The sequence below is a fragment of the Pseudophryne corroboree genome, chromosome 12, assembly GCF_028390025.1.
Source record: "Pseudophryne corroboree isolate aPseCor3 chromosome 12, aPseCor3.hap2, whole genome shotgun sequence".
Lineage (NCBI taxonomy): Eukaryota > Metazoa > Chordata > Amphibia > Anura > Myobatrachidae > Pseudophryne > Pseudophryne corroboree.
In genome coordinates this window covers 26,043,169-26,061,861 of record NC_086455.1, presented here as the reverse complement: position 1 = coordinate 26,061,861, position 18,693 = coordinate 26,043,169, and the positions used below count along the sequence as shown (strand labels likewise).

General features: G+C 41.5%; 1 protein-coding gene across 5 annotated transcripts; it reads left to right on the top strand.

The window, feature by feature from the left end:
- Positions 1–906: 906 nt before the first annotated feature.
- On the top strand, positions 907–18,359 carry LOC134980421 (A-kinase anchor protein 5-like). Of its 5 annotated transcripts, none has more exons than XM_063947230.1 (3): positions 922–999; positions 14,636–14,743; positions 15,568–18,359. In XM_063947230.1, the coding sequence occupies exon 3, from the start codon at positions 15,714–15,716 to the stop codon at positions 17,262–17,264; it is 1,551 nt and encodes a 516-aa protein (XP_063803300.1). In that variant the 5' UTR covers positions 922–999; positions 14,636–14,743; positions 15,568–15,713; the 3' UTR covers positions 17,265–18,359. The 5 variants fall into 5 exon arrangements, with proteins under 5 accessions (XP_063803304.1, XP_063803300.1, XP_063803303.1 ...); XM_063947231.1 differs by having other exon boundaries at positions 924–1,022; XM_063947232.1 differs by having other exon boundaries at positions 927–999; positions 14,664–14,743.
- Positions 18,360–18,693: the final 334 nt, after the last annotated feature.

Here is an 18,693-nt window from a genome sequence, read left to right as displayed (position 1 = left end):
TGTGGGGCAATGTATCTGGCACTGTGGGGCATTGTATCTGGCACTGTGGGGCATTTTCAGTAACCACACCCCTTTTTTTTGCCGCGCGCACATGCTTCTTTTGCTATGTTTTTTTTTCTTTGGGGGGGGAGGGGGGGGGCGCCATTTTACATTTTGCCCTGGGCTCCAAAAACCCTAGTTACGCCTCTGCATGTATTACAGCTCTGTGTAATGCTATACATTACATTGACTGTGAAATATATAATTTGCGAAGGTTAGAAACACAATAAATGTCCCTAACCTTTGTTGGGGGCCGCAGGAAACACATTGCTTTTGTGCATGACCTCAACTCATTCTAAGGGGGACATTTACTAAGCAGTGATAAGAGCTGAGAAGTGAGCCAGTGGAGAAGTTGCCCATCAACCAATCAGCTGCTCTGTATGATTTTATAGTATGCAAATTATAGATGTTACTTCAGTGCTGATTGGTTGCCATGGGCACTTCTCCACTGGCTCACTTCTCTGCACTTATCACTGCTTAGTAAATGTCCCCTTAACTTCCGTATGATCCTCAGGGATTCTGGCGAGGAGAACTGTGCAGGGACGATTTCTCCCAGGCTTCAGCTGTTGTGCTAATATAGTCATCAGTAAACAATCAGCTACCTATGAATCACCTGTCAGAGATGCTTCATAAACAGTGATAAATATCTCTCTTCTGGGCAATTTTATTTTAAAAAGCGGATTCCATTTGTGTCTACTACGTAAATGTACTCCCAAGCAATTTCACACTTCTGCCTTCCACAATTGCAGCCCACTCTGTTACTTGTGGGGGCTCATTATTATCAAGTTTGGTTTTGTCATTGTGAAATAGAGCTGTCCATCACTTGGTTACCATGGTGATGGCCAATGGCAAGCCTGTGTGTAGGAGTCTTCATCTGGCTGTGAATGCTGCATAACCTGTCTGATAGAAGCAGAGGGAGGAAGCAAGAATGAGAGATATCCAGACTGGGAACTAAGATATGTAAGTTGGAAAGACAATACAAGGTAATGACGTTCTGTGCATTGCTCCAGCTTTTGTCATCTCTGCTTTCTGCATTGCACGGATTTGTCGTAGTGTCCTAATTTCATGTAGTGTCAGCACAGTCTGCTATGCTACAAGGTTATAGCCAGGCATGATAGGATACGCTAGCAGATGGGTGCGTGATACAGTTATAAATGGACCATGTAAGAATGTGATCAGCGAACTTATGTAGGAAAAAGAGCTTGATCAACGCAACCGATCATGTGCATTAGTCAGTGTGGGTGATAGAACACTACAGAATGTGTGCTGCTAGTGCGATCTTAGAAATCGGATGTATCTTACAAAAACACACATAATATGTGTATAATATATGTATATCTATCTATATCTCTATATATATATATAATGTAATACATGTTGCATTGTGGCCGTGAAATAGTTACAATAGTATTTTGTAATACCTGTTAAAAAAAAAAATATATATATATATATATATATATAATGAAATTGAATAAAACCATATAGACAGTATCTATTATAGCATTATATTTATTTTTATCTTCTTTGTTCGATTCTACCCTTTCTTTCCTAACCATTGTGCCATTGAAGAGTTAAATGCTTGTATGCTAGTTCTATTAAATACATATGTATTGACTACCTGACACTGTAAGCAGCACAAGAGAGAGCTGGTTTGCTCCCGTGTTCCTCTACATTACCATGACATTCATATAATACATAGGCACTTCAAATTGGCATGTAGATCTTGTTTTAAAACAAAATATTAATAATAAATCTTAACTAACCTTGAGCGCTGTAGTTTGCATTTTGCGATGCTTGGATAATAAACTGTTGTCATTTGGGCTATGTCATACTTTGATCCCGTGGATTACACGGCGAGGTTACTATATGATATGAGTGCGGAGAATGTGTTTGGTTGCCCTTGTGCTGCATTCTGAGGTGTTGTCAACTCTGGATCTTACATGGACTGAAAAACACAGACTGCATTTTGTATCTGGTCTATGGTGGGTTTCAGGGCTTCCAGTATGTCACCAGGAGCTGGAGGTTTGGAAGTCCCTAAACCCTGCGCAGCTGCTTTTGTCCCAATGGGAATATTACAATGTTTATTTCACTATGATGATACACAGTTAGTAATGTTTGTGGCAAGAGATCCCTGTCTGAGTGTTGTACCCCAAAAAGGAAATAGTGTAAGGTTCCGGGGACTGAGTATACATAACATACTGTCATTTTCTGCTGAGTGTGTTACTAATTCATGTCCTTTGTTCTGTAGCAAATGTCCTACTAAATAAAATGCATAAAAACTCAACAAACAAACATAATTGTATTGGTACTGAATGAGATATTAAATGGGGGGAAAAACACTGAGACAAAAGATATCCTTTCTCTAATTCTAATAATAATTATACATGTATTAAGAAAGAGGGATCCAACACAATATGCCAAACTACTGACAATTAAGCAACACATAGCATGTAACCCACTGAGAACCTATGTTTTCATTCCTAACCCTCAGTTCCTCTAGTTGGCATTATTATAGCTTCTCGACGTGTTAGAATTACGAATGTGATGAAACAGTATAAGTGATTGGCATCTGTCATTTGTGCCACCATGACCCTGGGTGATTATAAGTTGCAGATAGAGGTCCTGGTTGCAAATTAATCATAATTACCCTAAAAAGCTGCATGAAAAACAGCGTATCTACACCCATATGCAGCTGAGGCGTACACAGAAACATTTGTTTTGCTTACTAAATACGAATTTGCTGACCCTGGTGTGAAGACACGTAAGGCGCCCGTCAGCATCTGCAAAGCTGAAGCGTTCTGCTAGTGCATTTACTCATCGTCATCATCATCATCCCATATCTGCACCTGCCCCTGGCCACACGTAGATAATACGGCTTTCTCAGGCATATACGCACCTGGTCTCGCTATGCATGTGTTTACAATCACGCCCCAGATTGCACCCCTAAACAGATCTCACCCCTTATAATCTCTACTCCATGCTTTTTGATGTGTAGTTCAATAAGTTTAAAATAAGGTTGCCGCGGATATCCATATGGCTTGATTACAAAGCAGTGACGTGCGGTCAGGTGAGGCAGAGCCTCACCTGTCATGCTCCAGTATACGCCAGAGTTTTGACTATAAAGATTATAAGAAAAATACAAAGAAAAAGTTATAAATAACTTCTTTTGATTATTCAAATAATTTTTATAGGCAAAACTCTGGGGGATACTGCTGGACTATGACAGGTGACGTAGCGCCTCTCCTGCCTACCTTGTCCGTGCACCTCTGATCAATACTCACCAAATTTCCAGCAGTGTATACTGCTGCACCTGTGTATAATGCCCACATGTATATACTGCTGCACTTGTGTATAATGCCCACATGTATATACTGCTGCACCTGTGTATAATGCCCACATGTATATACTGCTGCACCTGTGTAGAATGTCCACATGTATATACTGCTGCACCTGTGTATAATGCCCACATGTATATACTGCTGCACCTGTGTATAATGCCCACATGTATATACTGCTGCACTTGTGTATAATGCCCACATGTATATACTGCTGCACCTGTGTATAATGCCCACATGTATATACTGCTGCACCTGTGTATAATGCCCACATGTATATACTGCTGCACTTGTGTATAATGCCCACATGTGTATATACTGCTGCACCTGTGTATATACTGCTGCACCTGTGTATAATGCCCACATGTATATACTGCTGCACCTGTATATAATGCCCGCATGTATATACTGCTGCACCTCTGTATAATGCCCACATGTATATACTGCTGCACTTGTGTATAATGCCCACATGTATATACTGCTGCACCTGTGTATAATGCCCACATGTATATACTGCTGCACCTGTGGTATAATGCCCACATGTATATACTGCTGCACCTGTGTATAATGCCCACATGTATATCCTGCTGCACCTGTATACAGAGCCGGCCCTAACCAATATGATGCCCTAGGCTAGATTTTGGCTGGTGCCCCCTAGCACCACCGCTGGTTCCGCCTCTGACCTTGCACCTCTTTCCCAGCACCATCACCCCTCACCCATAGCAGTCCTTATTTTGGTGTTTGTACCCCTTATATTTTAAATAGGAACAGTTTGCACATTTGGCGCACAGCCCAAAAAGGGGTGTGTTTTTGCTGGCAAGGGGCAGGGCCACACAATAGTAACCCCAATTCTAATTACGCCACACAGTACTGCAACTTTATTCACATTTGATCATGCGATAGTGTTCTTAATTCATATTACATCCCACAGTAGTATCACTTTACCTTATAAACGTTACTCCTCACAGTAGAGCCCCTTATTCACATTACATCACACCCTAATGCTCTTTATTCACATTAGACGACACAGTAGTGCCCTTTCTATATGCAACGCCACATAGTAGAGCATCTTATACACATAATGCCACACAATAGTAATGCATTTATACACATCATTTCACACAGTAATGCCCCTTATTATTAATGTCCTTATAAACATAATGCGCCTTACACATTATGACAACCTTTATTAATGCCCTTTTACACATAATGTCCCTTACACATAAGCCGCACATTATTAATGCCCTTATACACATAATGACACACATAGTGCCCCTACACATTTGCTGCACATTATTAGTGCCCCTATACACATAATGACACACATAGTGCCCCTACACATTTGCTGTACATTATTAGTGCCCCTATACACATAATGACACACATACAGTAGTACCCTTTTACACATATGCTGCACATTATTAATGCCCTTATACACATAATGACACGCTTAGTGCCCCTTACACATATGTTGCACATTATTAATGCATTTTTACATGACACATATAATGCTCCTTACACATATTCCGAACACTACTGCACAACCAACCCACTCACATGCACACAGCACTCACACTGCCACTAACACTGTGACCTCTGCCTCTGCTTGGATACAGATGTGTCCTCATAAATATTGCCTCAATGCTAACATCGGCACCTTTTTTAAAGAAAATGCATCTTATTTGCATTGCTATGTGGCTAGGATGCACAAGCAGCTTCTACTGATTACAATGATATGCAGCATGCCTATATACTGTGAGACTGTGGCTGTATCTGCATATGAAATGCTACACACAGAATATGGGCATGCTGCATATAATTTTAATCAGCAGAAGCTGCTGATGCCCCTAGGCATATCAAATGCCCTAGGCAATTGCCTAGTTTGCCTATGCCTATGGCCGGCTCTGCCTGTATATAATGGCCACATGTATATACTGCTGCACCTGTGGTATAATGCCCACATGAGCCCTTCGGCTCATATGTTGTGTGTAAATCTGGCTCTGAGACTAGCCAGTGCCTCCTGAGCCATTTACCTCACGTCACTGTACAAAGGAATATTGGTACTTGTTAAATGGTGTGGTGGCTACGTTTTACAATAGTATTTCTAACAATATGTCATTAATATATAGATCGCAATTAAAGCTACTATTTATTTGCATATTTTAGTATTTTTTTTTTAGCATTGTAATGTAGCTGTGACTTTAACATCCAGTGTATTAGCAGGTGCACACAATGATACAATGAAGATAGATTTATGGATGATAGGGGTATTAAAATGAGAGTTTTTTTTACTGTGCACATAAATAAATGAAATAAAATTGTCACTAAATAAATGCAATTAGCTTAATTGCTGTTCACTCTTCCATGAAAACGTTATCTGATAGTAAATGAGTTTAAGCAATATCATTTGTTTTATTATCTGCCATCTTTGGTATGTAAAATAAAAAGAACAAAAAAATATATATAATTCACCGTCCACAAAATAATTCATAAAACTTGTGCCAAGGTCACCTTGAGATGTAGGGAAAACATATGAGCATTAGAATTTCATCTCTCTGGGATGGAGCAGCTGTATAACCTTTCTGATTCATTGCTGTAGTTCCAAGTAATCATATATTACTCTGTGTGACATGCATAGTGCTGTGTCTGCTTTTACCAATATTAGCTGACGTCACATTGTATGAAGAAATAGTGCTGTACCATCACGAGCTTCAGTCTGCACAGCAAATCTATCATATTGCAAGCTCTGGCCTGTTATGTCTATTTGTAGGATTATACTAATTAATGCTTTGCAAGGAAAGCAACAGAAAGAGACAGTATTTGCTCAACTGGTTATTTATATTCCCAAACTGCAGGAAATTCAGGTAATATAGAATATTCTAATTTAGATTATATGATTAAACAAGTTCATTTTAATAAATAGTGATGAAATACAGAATAGAATGTTGCACATAGGCCAATGGAGTGACGTGGAAGGATAAAAAAAAATCCAGGTAATGTGTTAATACACTATAATTACTGTGGCAAGAAGGTTTGCTGTGTCTGTCAGCGTAGTGTCCAGAGCATGGAGGCGCTACCAGGAGACAGGCCAGTACATCAGGAGACGTGGAGGAGGCCGTAGGAGGGCAACAGCCCAGCAGCAGGACCGCTACCTCCGCCTTTGTACAGGAGGAGCACTGCCGGAGCCCTGCAAAATGACCTCCAGCAAGCCACAAATGTGCATGTGTCTACTCAAACGATCAGAAAGAGACTCCATGAGGGTGGTATGAGGGCCTGACGTCCACAGGTGGGGGTTGTGCATACAGCCCAACACCGTGCAGGACGTTTGGCATTTGCCAGAGAACACCAAGATTGGCAAATTCGCCACTGGCGCCCTGTGCTCTTCACAGATGAAAGCAGGTTCTCACTGAGCACATGTGACAGACGTGACAGAGTCTGGAGACGCCAAGGAGAACGTTCTGCTGCCTGCAGCATCCTCCAGCATGACCGGTTTGGCAGTGGGTCAGTAATGGTGTGGGGTGGCATTTCTTTGGGGGGGCCGCACAGCCCTCCATGTGCTCGCCAGAGGTAGCCTGACTGCCATTAGGTACCGAAATGAGATCCTCAGACCCCTTGTGAGACCATATGCTGGTGCGGTTGGCCCTGGGTTCCTCCTAATGCAAGACAATGCTAGACCTCATGTGGCTGGAGTGTGTCAGCAGTTCCTGCAAGACGAAGGCATTGATGCTATAGACCCGCCCGTTCCCCAGACCTGAATCCAATTGAGCACATCTGGGACATCATGTCTCGCTCCATCCACCAACGCCACGTTGCACCACAGACTGTCCAGTAGTTGGCGGATGCTTTAGTCCAGGTCTGGGAGGAGATCCCTCAGGAGACCATCCGCCACCTCATCAGGAGCATGCCCAGGCATTGCAGGGAGGTCATACAGGCACGTGGAGGCCACACACACTACTGAGCCTCATTTTGACTTGTTTTAAGGACATTACATCAAAGTTGGATCAGCCTGTAGTGTGTTTTTCCACTTTAATTTTGAGTGTGACTCCAAATCCAGACCTCCATGGGTTAATAAATATGATTTCCATTGATAATTTTTGTGTGATTTTGTTGTCAGCACATTCAACTATGTAAAGAACAAAGTATTTAATAAGAATATTTCATTCATTCAGATCTAGGATGTGTTATTTTAGTGTTCCCTTTATTTTTTTGAGCAGTGTATATATATATATATATATATATATATATACACACACACACACACACACACACACACACACACACACACACACACATTATATATATATATATATATATATATATATATATATATATATATATATACACATAATATATAATATATATGTCATTATCTCAGTAGGGAACCCAAAAATGTAGGATTTTGGATAAGGGATACTCAACCTGTATATCCATGGAAGGATTAAGCAAAATACATTGGGTAGATAGATAGATAGATAGATAGATAGATAGATAGATAGATAGAGTGTGAGCAGATCGGGGTAGACCGCTGGGGTAGATGGATGCACTTTCTTACAGCAGCCTGAATAGTAACATGCCAGTCCAGGGTCTTTGGTGTAAATAGCCTCAGCTATTTTAATTTCATAAAAAGTATGAAAACTTGTGTGAGAGGACCTACTGTCCAACTCACCAAATCAGCAGTTCAACACAGCACTTGCTTCAGGCAGTAATGGTGTCTCTGTCTCTGCAAGCCAGTAGCTTGCTCCCCAGGCAATGAGCAACTTCCTGTCATGCCTGACAGGCTTTTATTACATCCATGCAGGTGTTAGCACTAATTAGCCTCTAATTAAGTCTGCTTTTCAGTAACAGACCTTTTCCTGGGATTTTAAACTCATAGGACAGAAACCTTGGGCATATATACCTGCTCTCAAACACATTCCACTGCTTTTATTACATATCCCCCCCCCCCCTTCTGTTTTGACATGTGGAAAGGAACACTTGAAACCCCTACATAGCAGGTACGCGTCAAAGGATCTGCATTAGCATAGGCCTGTGTATCAACTGAAAATGCCACATTTTGTAACGCCAAGAACCATCTTGTTATTCTTCCATTACTATATTTTCAGACATCCATTTTAATAGAGCATGGTCAGTAATTCATCTGAATTTTCTACCCAAGACGTAGTACCTGAGAGTTTTCTAATGCCCATTTAATCACCAACGCTTCTTTTTCAATAGTGGCATAGATTCTCTCATGTACGTTCAGTTTTCTACTTAAATCAGACAATGTTCTTCCCCATCTTTGTTTTGAGACAGGGCAGAACCTATCCCTCTATCTGAGGCATCAGTTTGCACCACAAACTCACTTTTAAAGTCAGATGTCATCAACACTGGTTGCGTGCACAATGCTGCCTTCAATGCCTGAAAAGGTTTTTCTGCGTCCGTATTCCACTTAACCATAACTATTTAATCTTAGTAAGGTCAGTTAAAGGGACAGCAATGGTGGCAAAATTGGGTATAAAGCTTCTGTAATACCCAGTTATTCCCAAGAAGGCCCTCACCTGCTTCTTATTCAAATGGCAGGACCACTTCTGTATTGCCTCAATTTGATTGAGCTGGGGTTTCATCAAACCACGCCCTAAGGTATATCCCAGATACAGTACTTCACTTCTTCCATCCCCAAACAACACTTTTTTGGGTTAACTGTTAAACCTGTTCCCTGATGGAGTCCAACACTGCTTGAACCCTGGGCAAGTGAGACTGCCAATCAGGACTATATATGACTACATCACCAAGATAAGCAGCAGCGTATTGTCTATGGGGCCTTAGAATTCTATCCATCATCCTTTGAAAGATGGCAGGTGCCCCGTGTAACCCCAATAGCAACATTTTGTATTGGAACAGCCTCTCTGGCGCAGAAAAAAGCTTTCAGTCAGTGGCACTTGCCGGTATCCCTTGGTTCAGTCTAAAGTGGCTAAGCCACCCGAGGCATTGGGTAGGCATCAAATTGAGACACACTATTGAATTTATTGAAATCAATGCAGAAGCGCAAGCTCCCGTCAGGTTTTGGAATAAGCACAATGAGACTTGACAACTCACTATGCGACTCTTCAATTATATCTGGCTCCAACATTTGTTGTTATTTCTTTAGACATCACCTACTGCGAGCTTCTGCTATTCTATATGACTTCAGGTTAACCTTAATTCCTGGTTCAGTGATTATGTCATGACTTACATTTTACCCGGTACCTCAGAAAACACATATTTCTTACGAGAAATTCTATAACCCTAAGGTATTGACTATATGAGATGATTTTGGCTACTGTCACATCAGGAACCAAAGGTACTGAGGCTACTGGAGGGACCGGGGTTTTAGACAGAGCCACTCTTTCCAAGGCTTTACAAGAGTTACATGGTATATCGTTCAGGTTTTCTGTTCCCATGCTGGTAAACTTTATAATTAACTTTACCTACTTTTTCCACTATTTCAAAGGGTCTTTGCCATTTTGCCAAAAATGTACATTCTGCTGTGGGAACCAATATAAAGTAAGTACACTGTCCCGAGGAGCAAAGGTGCAAACTTGAACTTTACGAATGTACACCTTTTGTTGTGCCTGCTCCAAGTGTTTTCTCACTATAGGCACCACTGCAGCTATTCTCTCCTTTATCTGAGATACATGTTCAGTAACGGTTTTATAAGGGACTAGCTGTTCTACCCGTCCTTCGCACTGGAGTTTCTGATTTTCACCGTTGCACATATATGAGTGTTAATAATTTGGTGAATCTATATAGATGTAAATTTGAGACGTGTTAATGTAACTAAATATTATTCCTTGGTTCTTGGCATTACCCGTTGAGCACCCGTAGCAGATACAGTAAAAAGTGACAGTACCATTTTTGTAGTTTATTCAATTCTACACACTGGAGGTGCAATCCAAATTTTGATCCGATTGTCCGTTTGGGCGTTATCGTTCACGCAACGCAAGCCACGCATCGTAATGACATCATTATGTCAACCCCCTTTTCATCCCCTTGGGGGAGGTTTATTAAAATACTAATTACGTAGTTTTCCTATTTCCCACCTGAAGAATACCTATGTTACATTTCAGCTTCCTAACATATCGGGAAGAGAATTAGTGATGAGTCAGTGAGTGAGTGAGAGCTTACGCATTTCGCATTTTGCAATATCCAGCAATCATATAGTAATTCAAAAGGAGAGAACCCTGAATTGTGGAACTTCTCTAATGGCCAGCAACAGATAGGGTAATAGATAGTCCCAATCTTTTGCATCTTTGTGTACCTTCTTTGTTAACATATTCTTCATAGTTTTATTAAATCTTTCCACCAAACCATATTTTGGAGGATGTTACACAGAGGTCTTTAGCTGATTTTAGACCTAAATAGGATACCTTGATCCGTGTAAATTTCCTTGGTTACTCCCACTCTGCTAAAGACGTAACACTTCTCTAGCAATCGTCTTTGTTGACATATTGGCCCTCATTCCGAGTTGATCGCTCGCTAGCTACTTTTAGCAGACGTGCAAACGCATAGTCGCCGCCCACGGGGGAGTGTATTTTAGCTTTGCAAGTGTGCGAACGCCTGTGCAGCCGAGCGCAGCAAAAATATTTTGTGCAAAACAAGACTATCCCAGCAGTTACTTATCCTGTGCGATGAATCCAGCGACGAAGGTCCCGGAATTGACGTCAGACACCCGCCCTGCAAATGCCTGGACACGCCAGCGTTTTCCCAAACACTCCCAGAAAACGGTCAGTTGACACCCATAAACGCCCTCTTCCTGTCAATCCCCTTGCGATCGGCTGTGCGAATGGATTATTCGCTAGAACCATTGCACAGCAACGATGCTCTTTGTAACCGTACGATAAATACGCATGCGCAGTTTTGCCATTTTTGTAAATGAGCGCTGCGCAGCAAACAATGGCAGCTATCGATCAACTCGGAATGACCCCCCATTGCACAATGGTATTGCTTCTGGGTATATGGTTGTTTAATCCATTACTAATATATATTGATGACCACGGTCAGACTTTAAAGGATGTCCTAACAAATCCATAGCAATTCTTTCAAATGGGACCTCAATAATGGACAGCGGGACAAGCAGACTTTTATAGTTTGGCCTAGGAGCGTGGTACTGACAGTCAGGGCAGGAGACACAATATTCCTTTACATCTTTATCTATTCCTGGCCAGAAAAACTGCTGTAATGCTGGGTACACACTAGACGACATTGTTAATAATGCGGCAGATTCCGACGGATCGGAACGACAGATCGTTAAAATTGTCCAGTGGGTACGCACTAGATCGTTAGAGATGCGCTAGCCACATCCCCAGTCGGCTGTACATGCAGCTCAATTTGGAGATGTTGTTAGGTACGCCATGCTGCCGAACACAGCATGGACCCGCCCCTCCCTCTGACGCCGCTTCATCGCTATCAACATCTGCAAGTATGTGCGCACTTGCTGATGTTGGCACCCTGCTAAGTCCATTTGCTAGCGAGCTCGCCGGGTTCACACATTATTTAGTGTATGTATACCCATCATAAGATTTTCTCAACAGTTTTCTCTTTCCCTAAATTTCCATCAGTTATGTGACTAGGGCCCTCATTCCGAGTTGTTCGCTCGCTGCCACTTTTTGCAGGCCGTGCGATCAACTAGATGCCGCCTATGGGGAGGAAGTGTATTTTTGCATAGCAAGGCTGCGATCGCTTGTGCAGCCCTGCTATGCCAAAAAAGTTTTGTGCAGAGCTAGACTAGGGTAAGACTTACTTACCCTGTGCGATACCCTGTGCAATCACTTCAGCGTTGCAGGTCCCGGAATTGACATCAGACATCCGCTATCCAAGCGCCTCGACACGCCTGCGTTCAGATCTCCACGCCCCGAAAACGGTGAGTTGACGCCCAGATCCGCATTCCTCCAGTCAATCTTCTTGCGGTCGCCGATGCGACCGCTTTCTTCATTGGAGGCGTCGCTGCCTGGCGCACAACAACGCACCTGCGCAATGCGGCCGCCGCGCATGCACAGTTCCGACCCGATCGCACGGCTGCGAAGAAGCGCAGCGTGCGATCGGGTCAGAATGACCACCTATGAGCCATATCTAACAAAGTTATCCTATACATCTTAGGAACTATCGATTGTTCCACGATATCTGCCCCCCTTTTGGAAACTTGGTAACATAAATCTTGATGTGATGCCATGTGGGGGGTCGGCCAGCCTACTATCCAGCTCCACTGGCTTTCCATCAATCACTTTGACATTGGGCCTAATTCAGACCTGATCGCTAGGCTGCGTTTTCATACAGCGGGCGATCAGGTCTAAACTGCGCATGCATATGTACCGCAACGTGCAGGCGCGACGCACGGGTACAAAGTGGATTGCCGCTCAGCGATGAGTTTGTGCGAAGGATCCGCTTGCACAGGCGTTGATATGGAGATTAACAGGAAGAAGGCATTTGTGGGTGTCAACTGACCGTTTTCTGGGAGTATTTGGAAAAATGCGGGCGTGTCTAAGCGTTTGCAGGGCGGGTGTCTGACGTCAATTCCGGTCCCGGACAGGCTGAAGTGATCGCAGCGGCTGAGTAAGTCCTGGGCTACTCAGAGACTGCACAAAATCTGTTTGTACAGCTCTGCTACACATGCGTTCGCACACTTGCAAAGCGAAAATACACTCCCCTATGGGCGGCGACTATGCGAACGCAGGACTGCAAAAAACCCTAGCGAGGGAACAGGTCTGAATTAGGCCCATTGTCTCTAGCCCTCACCAGAGTAGGGTCTATTAACTGCCCTGCAAAAAGAGGACACTTCAAACTCGGGAGATACTCATGGTACCAGTGACATTATCAGATGGGTCTGGGGTATTTACATCAGTAATAGTTTTTCCCAAACTTCCAGAAGTGAGAGAAATCAGTCCCCAATATTGCATCATCAGAGGCGGACTGGCCATAGGCTTTACAGGGAAGATTCCCGGTGGGCCGACGCACCCGTGGGGCCTGTTTTGTTTGAGGACAGGTGGTCCTTTTTATAGACATAATGAATAAGATGCAAATTAATTTGCATATATGAAAATTACTTTGCTACTTAGCCTGTGATTGCAGATGATCTAGTGTATGCTCTGTCTGCCTGCTTGGCTGACATATAAGATTGAGTGAATAGCGATTGGGATACGGTTGGTGTAATAAGCAAGAAAATATATCTTTCTAAAGAATTATATAATTTCCGAAATTCTAAAGGTGTATCATATAATGTGCTCATAATATTTAATTTTATTTCTTTTTAATTTCCCCCTTGATGCTGGACATCCGCACTATCTGGAAAGTCTTGGGGGGAGGGTGCTGCTGCCATGGCCCATGGCTAGACCTTACACCTCTGGTGCTGCCCATGTGGGGCCACTAGTACAAATTTTTCCAGGGCCGCTTTTTGTTCCCAATCCGCCCCTGTGCATCATACATTAAATCATGAAATAAACCAACCGTGACTACACTAAAACAAAGGCACCCGACATTAGCAGAGCTGCCAGCTGACTCACGCCAGACATCTCCTCTGCTGCATGGCGTATTGAGGCAAGATGGAACTAGCAACGGTGCTAGGGGGCACAAGCCAAAATCTTGCCTAGGGCATCATGTTGGTTAGGGCCGGCTCTGCGAACATCGGTACCTAAATGTATTTGCAAAGTATACTATGTACTCCCTTTCTATTACTGACGCTCCAATATTTATACATTGTAAATGCATCTGTCACCTGCACTCAGTAGAATAAACCATTTTGTGGGCTGAGCTAACACATATGAGTCTGCCGCCTATTAATACGCAGCCTCAGTGAGTGACGTAACTGGTTCTTAATGAATCCATATCCTGACTTCATATATTGATCTAGCCCACAAAATGGCCAACTCTAATGAGTGTAGGTAACAGGCTTACTCTTGCCTACTTTTCAATGCTAGGAAGACTAGGAACTCCTTTCTGGAATTGATTATTTTACAAATAATTTGCATCACAATGTTTAGATTTTACTGCACTCCTTTAATTTTTTTTTAGATTCCTATCTTTGATGTAACATAGTATTTGAGGTTGAATAGAGGTAAATTGCCCATCGTGTTCAACCTGTTTTAAGTTGTAATGATTCTACATACTTGCTGAATAATGTTTTATGACTAGTTAGCTACTATAACTCATGTTACCCCCAGATTAATCCACGTTGATATTTTAAGTATTATAACCTTGGATAGCTTTTTCATTCAGAAATGTATCCATTCCTTTTTTAAATCCAATAACAGAGTCCGCCATTACCACCTTCTCTGGCAGGGAATTCCACATCCTGATTGCCCTAACAGTGAAGAACCCTTTCCTCCGCTGCGTTCTGAACTTTCTCTCCTCCAGCCGCAGTGAGTGCCCACATGTCCTAAACTGTGTTCTTTTAATAAATAATTACTCTGATAACTATTTGTGATGTCCCTTTACATATTTGAAGATATTAATAATATCTCCTCTTAGACGCCTCTTTTCTAGTGTATACATATTCAACCTAGTAAGTCTTTCCTTATAGTCCAGTCCTTCTAGGCCTTTAATCAATTTAGTAGCTCGCCTTTGAACACTTTCGAGTTCACTGATGTCTTTTTTATACAATGGTGCCCAAAACTGAACACAGGTGCGGACGTACCAATGCCTTATACAGCGGCATGATTACATCCGAGTTCCTTGTCTCAATTCCCCTTTTTATGCACGCTAGCACCTTACTTGCTGCTTGTTCAGATTTTATATCCAATTGATCCAAATTATGGTTTACACATGCGAGTTAAAAAGTGACTGGGGGGGCAAGTCAATGCAGGGGAATTTGGGAATGAGTGCCCAGAGCTATTCAATTGGCTGTGCCATAAATCTGCAAATGAGGTGCGAGCAGTAACTCCAACAGAACTAGTGCCTCAGGGTAGCATTGCATTCGCAAACAGCATCGCACCCAGCACTTAAGTCGGAAAATGCAGTCTACCGCAACTAAGCCCGACTTAAGTACGGTGCAGGAAGCGTGCAATTGAATAACTCTGGGTGCTTATTCCCAGAGGTTACCAAACTTGTGCTGAATTGATTCCCCCCCCCCCCCCCCCCCCCATTGAGACTTACTGTGAAGATTAGATTTACGTAAAATAATATGAAATTATATAACTGAAGAGAACTGCTTGTTTCTAAATTTGTTTCTGTGTTCTGTTAACAGGTTTTTGCTTTGATCTTGGAATATCCAGTTTTGGAATGGAAGTAGATCAAATGCAAGTCAGAAAGTATACAATATATAAACAAGGTGCGTGTCCACAATTTATGTAGATCTGCTAGAAGTTTTTGCTTCTATCGGGGTAACGTAAAATGTCAGACTGCAAAGCAACGTCTTCTGACGCCTTTCAAGAAGAAGGGGAACTTCAGTCCCAACCAGCCTATGAAAAAAGACCAAACAATCATTCTGGCAAATACATTACTGGCTATTCATCCATGGTGTTCCACAAAAAAGGTAAAGACAAGAGAAAACAAAGCCGAAGCAATCCTTGCAATTTATCGAAGGACTTTAAAGACAGCGAAAAGAAAAATGCTATTGTGGTCACTAAGAAGTGTGAGGTTCTTGGATTCGAAGAAGTTTCCAATGAGTTTACTTGCACCTCATCAATTATAGAGTCTTACAGTCTTAATACTAATAAGGAGGCAAAGTTTAGCTTCCGCAAACTAGATGACGGCACTTTTGCCTTAGAGACCAAAAACTCATGTGAGCTTAATCAAGAAACCGGTGAGCCTGGAATCAAGAGGTCCACAAAAAGCAGACACGCAAAAGGCCGTTATTCACATAAGCCATTGAAAATATGTTTTAAAAAAAGAAGCAAAGCCCTTAAGAAGTCTTCAGATACTAATGATGACTACAAATCGGAACATAAAAACTTGCCATCCTCCGTACAGGAGGACATCACCAGTATTGTTAACAAACAAGATGAATGTTCACATCATGATCTGACAACAGGAAAACCCTGGGCAACTTTTAAGAGTCTAGTAACTCGTAGAAGGAAATTGCGTTCCTCATTAAAAGGACAATCCCAATTGAGTGGCGGAAACCTTGATGCCAACACAAGCAGCACTTGCATTCAAAGGGTTTCAAAGACAGGACGTTTCTCCAACTTAAGGATTCCATGTATGAACTTTTCTAGAGGAAAGAAATCCACAAATATCACGTTGCCTTCTGAAGAATCTCTCGGTGTTGCAAAACCATCTGAAACCTTCATTGAAGAGTCCACGTCTGATTGTCAAAGGAGTGACAAAGCTTTGGCAGTTAAATATAAACTCCAAAGATCTTTAGATGTAGAGAATGGTAAACTCAGTAACAGCCTTGACATTTGTTCTGAGAAAACCCCAATTTTTGAAACAAACGTCGATCAAAATCCAGAAAATAATGACAAAATGATTGAACCTAATCCAATTATTGAGCTTGATGTTGGTTCTGTAAATTCTGCAGAAGAAAGAAGAAATGACTGTCCGTTAAGAGAGTGCAAAAGTTTGTCTCAGTCCCCAAATGGAAAACAAGAGCTATCATCCTATAAAGGATCAAAACATATAAAGAGTATCCAGGAAACAGAGGGACCAAAACTCAGTGAAGACTTATCTCCCAAAGATGATGATAAACATACGATACAAGACAATATTAGAAACTACAAAAATTCCCTTGTTGACTGTGAAGATGGATTGAACGAACTCTCTTTGACCAATGATGTTTCCGCCACAGTTGAGCCAACCTCAGATCTTTACGAAATGCTTTTAATGTCAACAGCTGTGTCTCTCGTCAATAAAGTTATCAAGTCATCCATACAACAGTTAGTTGAAGAGGAAGCTTTGCTTAATCATGTACAAAGCAAAGACTCTGAAAGATTCTATATTTGAAAAAGAGAAGCAAAAAATGCAGGTCCATCATCCGATCATATACTGTATATCGTGCCTTTTCGAAGATAACTACAGGTTCTAAAGTTCAATAATATGAGACAACCTATTGCCTAGAAGTCATGTTATATTACAAACAGTCTGCTATTTCTATATGAGCCTGTCCTTTAATTCATGCAAAATATGACACATATTAGAAATATATGTTGTTTATATATCCTTTCATTCATACATTTTGTTGTATATTTATTTTAGATTATTTGCTTTCATACTAATTTAATGATTAATTGAATATAACTTATCATAGGATCATTTCTTAAAGCAAAAATTTATTTAAACTTTTTTTCAATTGATTTCTCACCAGCATACCAGCGCAAACGTTATAAAGTCATAAAAATAGTATACAGAATTCACATTAACAGAGATACAGAAACATTCCAAGTACAGTTATCAATGCATTTGTTTACTGTAATTAAGCCATATAGAGATCATACTGGATAGAAAAAAAGGGAAAGAAATAAACTAGCCTTTTATTTTACAATAAAGGGGTATATTCAATTTGGATCCTTTCCGACAAGCAATTCCTTAGTTGGTGCAAAGGGGCGAAATGCGGCTGAGATACACTGGAAGTACTGTATAAGCAGAAGGCAAAAGTGCTGTCTCACCATGTAGCCTATTCCTGCCTCTTACAACGTGCTGGACCTGAAAGTACCCAGATGGGAATGGATATGCCATCATAAGTTCTTCTTCATTACACGGATCAGTAAAAGTCAGGTTGGATAACTGTGGGCACATCGGGGGTCTTATATCTACAGTATGTGCAGTGAGTCCTGCAGTAAGTAGGGAAAAGAGAATACACATACGGAGATCCTCTTATGTGTTAACTAAATAAAACTTGAATTAAAATATTTTGTTTGAGCAATGCCCTCAGTGGCAGGGGTGAGGGGGCCGTTGCTGTCTATTGTAGTTTGGAAGTACAAAATAATATATATTGAAAAAGGCTCGAGAAAATTAATGTTACCCAAAGGTGGGCGTAAATAACAATATTGTATTACACAATAATGTCATTTTAAGTTAAATAAATATATTGTTTCATCATATGGCTATAGATAGATAGATACTGTAGCTCATAGGTTCTCAAACGCGGTCCTCAGGAAAATCACAAGTGAAATAATTAGCTCCACCTGTGGATCTTTTAATATGTGTCAGTGAGTAATCAGTACACCTGTGCACCTGTTGGTGACCTGGGTAATGTGTCAGTAAGTAATGAGTACACCTGTGCACCTGTTGGTGATCTGGGTAATGTATAAGTGAGTCATGAGTACACCTGTGCACCTGCTGGGTGACCTGGGTAATGTGTCAGTAATGAGTACACCTGTGTACCTGTTGGTGACCTGGGTAATGTGTCAGTAATGAGTACACCTGTGCACCT

Excerpts from the sequence above, each read along its gene's own strand:
- LOC134980421 (XM_063947234.1), top strand. The coding sequence starts at position 15,714 with ATGTCAGACTGCAAAGCAACGTCTTCTGACGCCTTTCAAGAAGAAGGG.